The following is an 8,909-nucleotide window of genomic DNA, read 5'->3' as shown; positions in this document are numbered from 1 at the left end:
TCACTCACTCACTCTCACACACACACACACACACACACACACACGTGTGCACTACGCACCGGAAACACTGCCTCTGGAGGAAGAGTGGCTGTTGGTTTCCTAGCAACAGACGCGACGCGGATGTTTGAGATGGAGAAACAGCAGAAGAGGAACATTTGCTCGCTGGACGAATTTATTCAATTTCAAGGACTGGTGAGTTCAAATGATGCTTATTACCCAGAATAAAACAGCGAAGCTAACTAGTTATTAATATAAGCGTTATTACTGGATGATTCTCTCGAAACCAGTGTCTGCCAGAGAGCAGTCCTCCTCATGTATATATAATCCCTGCACCGATGTCTGATGCTGACAGGTTTCTCTCATTACTAAACTGACCAATCAGAACGAATATTCAAATGACGTCTGATGACGTTTGCTTCCGTCCGGATTTCAGTGCGTCAGAAAAGCTGTCGATATCGTCAAATACACTCTACTCTAACTAATGAAACTAGAATGGGGTTGTGTAGATGTTAGATGAACTGTAGCTGGATATCAGATCAGCTCTGGGGGTTTATTAGACTGATTATGCGTTATTAATTCATGATCAATGCACATGATTATCATCAAATATATACAAATCAGATCTGCAAAGCTTCTGCATCGTGATATAATGACAATTCAGCAGATTTTACATTTAAAAAAATTTCATTCTTATTACTGTCATTGCAAAATAAATAAATAAATAATGCAATATGAAGTATTAGTATTTGCTGCCTGTAATTTGTGCTAATTTTAGTTTCTGCAAAATGTTAATTATTTGACCAACATAAGAGGGATCATAGAAAATGCATGTTATTTTTGATTTCGTTGACCCTGGGCTCTTAATGCATGGTTTCTTCTTCTGCTGTGTTTCTCCTCCGTGTGAAAACATGCATCTCAGAACCACAGTCACTGCTGGAAAGGGTTCAAACTCACACAAATGCTGCAAAACCACAGAATGTGTGTGAGCTGGGGGGTTTCTGAAGAACGGCAGGAGTGGAAGTGTTCAGAACAAACAAGGGACTCGTGAACAACTCTCAGTGCACACCCACACTCACACACACACACACACACACACACACACACACACACACACACACACACACACACACACACACAGCTGTGGAGCATTCAGACAACAACACAGTGTTACGAGTTTGAACCGGTCATTTTTATACATTTAACTATTTTTCTTTCTTGTGGACTATTTGTAAGCATCTTTCATGTGAAATATCTTATTCAGCTCAGCACTAAATAAACAATAACATGCATTTTGTATGATCCCTCTGATTTTGGTAAAACATTTTGCAGATCCTGCAAAGTTGATGTAATATTTTGGCCACGATTGTTGTTGTACGTGTGAGAATGATGTCAAGATGCAAAAAATCTTACTATGCGCATCTGGTCCTAACCCACACTCACACACACACACACACACACACACACACACACACACACACACACACACACACACACACACACAGCTGTGGAGCATTCAGACAACAACACAGTGTTACGAGTTTGAACCAAATGAGTTTGTCATTTTTATACATTTAACTATTTTTCTTTCTTGTGGACTATTTGTAAGCATCTTTCATGTGAAATATCTTATTGAGCTCAGCACTAAATAAACAATAACATGCATTTTGTATGATCCCTCTGATTTTGGTAAAACATTTTGCAGATCCTGCAAAGTTGATGTAATATTTTGGCCACGATTGTTGTTGTACGTGTGAGAATAATGTCAAGATGCAAAAAATCTTACTATGCGCATCTGGTCCTAAAAATATTATGTTTCATTTATGTTATGCAAAAGTAAAATATTTTAATTAATATAAAAAAAAAAGTTAAATTTTTTTTTTGATGTGATTTTTACAATTTCCGCTCTATTGCTTGTTGTTGTTTGATGTGTTTGAAGCCTGTATTATGTGTAGTGATTCGCTGCTCCTGGTGTCTGTGGTGTTTGAGGTGGACTGGCCGGTGGTGTGTGAGCAGAATCTGCACAAGTCTTCTTCTCAGCTCTACCAGCACGCTGCAGAAATCTGTCGAGATCTCAGAGACCGAATCCCGTTCCCCAGCGACGCTGCTGAATCCTTGAAGACAGACCTGCAGACGCTCGGGATGAGAGTGAAGCTCCAGAACTCCATCTTCACCCAGACGCCGGATTAATGCCAGCATCGTCACAAATCAGAACGAGCAGGTTATATAACTCCTCTGTTATTAGATCGAAGGGTTTTCTAGAGACCAGTCCGTGGCGATGGTTTAGCTTCAGGTGTGCAGGAGAACACAGCTCTGATCCTCAGGAAACATCGGAAGAAACGTAACATTTCACATGTTTTCTCTTTTCTTTTTTCTGGTTTCCATTTGAATGGGTTTAATGATAATCATCTGAAAGCATGTCGAATCAAATAAATACATACAACTTTTCAAATGTAATCAAATGAATATGTAACAATTCCTTTACAACAGAACATTGCATTTTTTGTCAAATAAACTGCTGCACAACAGACTATTTTTTTTAAATATATTTAATTTATAGTAATCTTTTTCAGTCATCTTTTTTTTTTCATAAACAACTTGAGTAATTTAGTTTCTGCGGTAAATGTATCTTGGTTTAGGGATGTTTAGATATTTGTGCTGAAAAACAAGAAAATTATTTTTGCGGTCTACAGTATGTAGATCAGCATAAATTATCAATAATATTATGAAAAAATTCCTAATTCTTAATATTATCAATTCATTATTTTAAACATATTTTCAAATTTATAGCATTATTAATTTAAATATGAATTATTGTAATATTTAAAATAATACTTGTCCAAAACACTTGCATATATGCAGTTGTACCCACTGCTTCTCAGAGAGTGAAAGCATGAATGATTTATTGCTAGAGCTTGAGGAATCAGAGTAGTAGTGAGTCAGAACAGATCTTCTTCACACCAGCTTCTTCTCGTCTTCCCTGCACTTTCGAGGGATGAAGTGAGAAGAGATGCTCTCCTTCCTCGTCTTCTTTCCTCTCAGCGGTCGGCCCTTCTGTGACAGAGAGATGAACATCTCTTTGCCGTTTTTAGTCCATTTGACGGACGAGTACGCCGTGTAGTAGTTCTCTAAAAACACTTCTTTGAAGTTGCAGCTGTCGTTGTAGTCTTTCTGTCCGGGAAAGAAGAACAGATCGTAAGGTACGACAGAAGCGAGATGTATTGCATTGTGTTGTGTTTGCTGAATTGTCCGTGGCATGTCTTATATTTACTCTTCAATGAAAGATGAGAGAGAGAGCGTTAGCTGGGATAATCGGATTAACTGGTGTATGTTGTGTGTTTGCAGGACGGATGGCTTTATACTTTGCCCTGTAACATTCCGGTGCGGTTCATGGAAATATAATACTGGCTCTTCAGTCCTTTTATGGCCAACACACCGCCCTCCGAAACCGTCCTGATCTCCAGAACACCTGAAACACACACAGCTTTATTTGAGATGGTGGTTATTTGGCCACTCAGTTATTGAGAAATTGTTTAAAGGTGATGGGTGTTAAATTACTTCTACTGTTTTTCAGCTGAATATGCAAGAATTTATTGTTGCTATTCTGTTTAATGGTGCAGAAAAACACACCTCGGCTTTCAGAATCCATTCCTATGAAGCAAAATATCAGCTTCAGATGGTTCGATCTCGATCTACAGCGAGCTAAAGCTCCAGTTGCACAGATATTTGACAGCTGGAGCATCTGTTTGTTGTGTTTGGATGAGAAGCAGACACTGTTCTTGTCGTTTTGAGCTGTGTGTGTGTGTGTGTGTGTGTGTGTGTGTGTGTGTGTGTGTGTGTGTGTGTGTGAGAGTGAGTGTGTGTGAGTGTGAGTGTGTGTGTGTGTCTCTGTGTGTGTGTGTGTGTGTTTGTGTGTGTGTCTGGAAGTGTTTGCTTCACATGTGAGCGGCTCCAGTGGTGTAATAAGCTGCTGTCACGGCACAGCTCTGACAGAACCTCAGAACGCGTCTGCTTTTCTCTCCCGCGGCGCTGACCGACCCTCACTGCATGTCTTGCATGCGCTCTGTGCGTGCAGTTGTCGGCCACATCTGGCTGTATCAATTTTTCTTCTTTTCAGCGCCAGCTGATGTAATAATTTTCCCTCCAGAGCAGAGATGCATGCCGTCACGCCAACACAACGGCTTTCTTCTCGTACACAACTGAAAAGACTAATAACCAAACATGCCGGAGGCTGATGTTATGTATATACATGATCATTAAAGTGAATAATCAATTATTTAAATATTTATTTTATCAGCTAAATAATTGATTATGTATCCATGCACACAACATCAGCTTCCAGTCTCATTTTTTTGTTGTTGTTTTGACGCTCTCTACACAAACTAGATTGCAATCACTGAACTGTACCTCCATTCTGACCACATCTGATAACTTCTGACCACTAAGTCCTCCAACGAAGGGAAACAAGGGTTATAAATACTCCCCCCAAACACCTGTTTCTCTTTACGCCTGTCACTTCTCATCACGCTGCCACGCGACCTGCTGATAATCCCACTGGAACCCTGACCAGCCGATTCCTTCCACATACAGTGGGAAAACACTCTCTAGTCTCTACTATAACTGAAGAGGCCTTTACCAATCATGGACTTTAGACACATTGTTTTTGATCAAAAAACAGAATGCACATTCAGTTGAAACTATCATGCAACTTCGATATTTTCAAATATTCATATAAGCATCATCTAACGCTTGTTAATGTTATTTTTCACCACCCTGACACACTCAGTGAGTGATGACGCTCTTACTGTAGCAGTTGTTGGGATCCTGCGTCCCGTTGATGTTCCCGAACTCGTCGATCATCAGAAACCACTGCGTGCGACTGTAGAGGCGTCGGATCCGAACGTCCCCTCCTTCCATGTAGTCGTAGTTCCTGGTGTGGCGCTCGTGTTTGGAGCAGTCGGTCACAGACGCCTGTCCATCGCACACGCAAACACGGCTGACCAGCAGCGCCAGCCACAGTCCACACGCAAACTCAGGCAGTTTCCATCGCAGCGTCCATTTGCGCATTATACTGCGTTTCTCAAGGAGTTCATGATCCACATACTGAAGGCAAAACTCAGATTGGATCTTCAAGCTGTGGGAGATCCGCTCGGACCCTTTCCCAGTACAATCCTCAGATGCTGGCGTGACCTCTGACCTCCAGCAGAATCTCCTCAGAGCTGGAGGAGGCAGCAGTGTGTTAGTTTCTGCTGTTAATGACACAAATGAACAAATGGATGCTTCACACGCTGTCCAATCCTGATGAAGATACAGGAGACAGGCCAGTTCCACACAGTTCCAGATATCTAGAGAGGGTTTATATATACATAATACTTATATATAGATAACATAGTAAAGATACAAAAAGGAATCCTGAATTCAACTGAACACTGATTTTACACAAGATTTACTCAGAATTCACTGCAAGACATTTGATTGTTAAATGGCAGGGCTGTCTGTAGATGACTGACGCTGGAGAAAATGACCACTTCTGTGATTCGGCCGAGTGGGCACAGCTCACTATTCTATAATATTCAATTATATTGCAATATACTTCGGTCACTGCTTTAAATGTCTCAATATTCCTCTGTTGCTACTTTAATTAAATGTCTCAGTGTCGCTCTATCGCTAATCTTAATTTTTCAGCGTCTCTCTATCACTACTTTAAATGTCTCATTGTCGCTCTATCGCTACTTCAAATGTCTCAATATTGCTCTATCGCTACTTCGAATGTCTCAATATTGCTCTATCACTACTTTGAATGTCTCACTGTCGCTCTATTGCTACTTCAAATGTTCCAGTGTCACTCTGTTGCTACTTAAGCAATATCACTTTATTGCTACTTCGAATGTCTCAATATTGCTCTATCGCTACTTCAAATGTCTCAATATTGCTCTATCGCTACTTTGAATGTCTCAATATTGCTCTATCGCTACTTTGAATGTCTCACTGTCGCTCTATTGCTACTTCAAATGTTCCAGTGTCACTCTGTTGCTACTTTAGCAATATCACTTTATTGCTACTTCGAATGTCTCAATATTGCTCTATCGCTACTTCGAATGTCTCAATATTGCTCTATCGCTACTTTGAATGTCTCAATATTGCTCTATCGCTACTTTGAATGTCTCAATATTGCTCTATCGCTACTTTGAATGACCAGGTATCACTCTATCGCTACTTCAAATGTCTCAATATTGCTCTATCACTACTTTGAATGTCTCACTGTCGCTCTATTGCTACTTCAAATGTTCCAGTGTCACTCTGTTGCTACTTAAGCAATATCACTTTATTGCTACTTTGAATGTCTCAGTGTTGCTCTATGTTACTTCAGATGTCTCAATATTGCTCAATCTCTACTTTAAATGTCTCAGTGTCACTCTGTCACTAGTTTGAATGTCTCAGTGTTGCTCTAGTTCTACTTTGTATGTCTTAGTGTAACACTATCACTACTTTAAATATTTCAATATAGCTCTATTTCTACTTTAAATGTCTCAGGATTGCGGTATTTCTACATCAAATGTTTCAGTATCGCTCTATCATTTCTTTAAATGTTTCAGTGTTGCTCTTTCTCTCATTTAAATGTCTTAGTATCACTCTATTTCTACTTTAAATGTTTCAGTATCACTCTATTATTATCTTAAATGTTTCAGTATTGCTCTGTCTCTAATTTAAATGTTTTAACATCCGTCCATTTCTGTTTTAAATATCTCAGTTTTGCTCTACTGCTACTTTAAATGACAGTGTATTAGTTTCTGTCTTATTCTGCCTAGTTTCTGCCAAATGTATATATTAGTTTAAAATGTTATGATAATTCTTTTTAATAACAGTCTTTAAAAGCAACTTACTTCTGCTTCCAGGATGTGCACTTCAGTCCCGACGATTCCACTGTGATACTCTGAGAGAGGGAGTTTTGGGGCAGTCCGTCTGCGCTGTGCATCTTCTCGTGTTGCTGAACGCTGTGCGATCTCTGATAAAAGCCTCCTGCTGACCTCACTTCTCTGCAATTACGCCTCAGCCACTCAGCTGTCCCTGGGATGCTGGCGAGAGAGGCTGATGGTGAGAGAGAGAGAGAGAATCGTCCGTTTCTGCTGGCCAGGCCTCCGGTGGACAAGAGAGCGCTCTCTCTCTCTCTCTCTCTCTCTCTCTCTCTCTCTCTCTGAGGTATGCGGGACGAATGCTGCGAGATCTGCACACAGACTCTAAGAAACTCAGTAGCCCCTCACTGCAGAACACAAGATCCAGGGGGTGTGGTTATCATCTAGGGGGTGGAGATGGGTAGGTTTAGAGGTGGAGATGGGCGGGTTTAGGTGTGGAGATTGGTTGGTTTAGGGGTGGAGATGGGCGGGTTTAGGGGTGGAGATGGGTAGGTTTAGGGCTGGAGATGGGTTGGTTTATGGGTGGAGATGGGGATGTTTAAGGGTGGAGATGGATGGGTTTAGGGGTGGAGATTGGTTGGTTTAGGGGTGGAGATGGGTGGGTTTAGGGGTGGAGATGGGGGGGTTTAGGGGTGGAGGTGGGGATCTAGGGGGTGGAGATGGGTAGGTTTAGAGGTGGAGATGGGTGGGTTTAGGGGTGGAGATTGGTTGGTTTAGGGGTGGAGATGGCTGGGTTTAGGGGTGGAGATGGGTGGCTTTAGGGGTGGAGATGGGCGGGTTTAGGGGTGGAGATGGGTTCGTTTATGGGTGGAGATGGGTGGGTTTTGGGGTGGAGATGGAAGGATTTAGGTGTGGAGATGCGTGGGTTTAGGGCTGGAGATGGGTGGGTTTAGGGCTGGAGATGGGTGGGTTTTGGGGTGGAGATGGGTGGTTTTAGGGCTGGAGATGGGTGGGTTTAGGGGTGGAGATGGGTGGTTTTAGGGCTGGAGATAGGTGGGTATAGGGGTGGAAATGGGTATGTTTAGGGTTCAGGGGGTGGTGACGGGTAGGTTTTGGTATATATATATATATATATATATAAGGTGAGAGGAGTTGGATCTGGATCCAACCACGCCCCCTGGATCTTTTGTTCTGCAGTGAGGACCATCTCAAGAAACTGCTGTTGCATCGATGCCCACCGTCTCGACATTTATGAAAATTCACATGCCGTGAGATTCGGGATTTCTCAAGACCCTGCAGTTCTCATGTGATTTAAAGGATCTCGTCTGTCATTTGTTGGTGTCATACAGACAAACATCAAAGCCCGAGTTGAATTCAAAGGCTGATAGTGATTCTACGAGGGCAATAAATCTAATGAGGCGGGCCTGCAATTGAGGAAGCTAAACAGAGGGCCGTTTACTGCTGGAATTGTTCATCTCTACAGAAGGTCAAGCACTCTTTCACTTTTCCTGTTTGTATTTAGGAGGCAAATTTACAGTTTTACACACCTGGCCTCCGCAGCTCTCAGCACATCAAACGTTCCCAGCATTCGACCCCCGAGGGCAGCGCTGCATACTGCCAACAGACACGCAGACCTCTGCTTTACTCTTTCATTTCCCAAACGATCGCTTGTAAAACGGCTGATCTAAAAGCTCACGCTCATTTGCAAACGCAGAAGCCGTGTACGTCCCTTCACCTTAAATACCTAATGAAGTTTTATGGGAGCACGCGATCTAAATTTTGTTTGTTTCTGTACAGGAAGACCATCAGATGTTCCTGTGTTCCTGTGGAGCTTCTACATGTGAACATTAAAATGGTTTATTATGCAAAATGGAAAAGTTGCATTCTCCTTTATTGCAGCCAATATTGCACTGCATAAAACATATTTAGCATCCATCATGTGCAGGTCATAAATGTCGTCTGGGTGGTGTTTTCTTTTTCTTGTATAGGTTTGTTCATGAGCTGACATCTCCCAAATCTCTATTGAATATTGTAGAGTTTGATCAGATTTCATTGATT

At 41.7% G+C, this 8,909-nt stretch overlaps 1 protein-coding gene across 1 annotated transcript; it reads right to left on the bottom strand.

The window, feature by feature from the left end:
- Positions 1–2,840: 2,840 nt before the first annotated feature.
- On the bottom strand, positions 2,841–7,078 carry LOC107574045 (fibroblast growth factor 7-like). Its single transcript, XM_016260518.1, has 4 exons — positions 6,882–7,078; positions 4,803–5,342; positions 3,360–3,466; positions 2,841–3,168 (listed from the first exon to the last, which is right to left on the bottom strand). Exons 2-4 carry the CDS (start codon positions 5,062–5,064, stop codon positions 2,953–2,955), a joined length of 585 nt encoding a protein of 194 aa, XP_016116004.1. The 5' UTR covers positions 5,065–5,342; positions 6,882–7,078; the 3' UTR covers positions 2,841–2,952.
- Positions 7,079–8,909: the final 1,831 nt, after the last annotated feature.

The sequence above is a fragment of the Sinocyclocheilus grahami genome, unplaced genomic scaffold (assembly GCF_001515645.1).
Source record: "Sinocyclocheilus grahami isolate Dianchi unplaced genomic scaffold, SAMN03320097.WGS_v1.1 scaffold2100.1, whole genome shotgun sequence".
Lineage (NCBI taxonomy): Eukaryota > Metazoa > Chordata > Actinopteri > Cypriniformes > Cyprinidae > Sinocyclocheilus > Sinocyclocheilus grahami.
The sequence above is the reverse complement of the archived record's forward strand: the minus strand, read 5'-3'. Positions and strand labels throughout refer to the sequence as shown.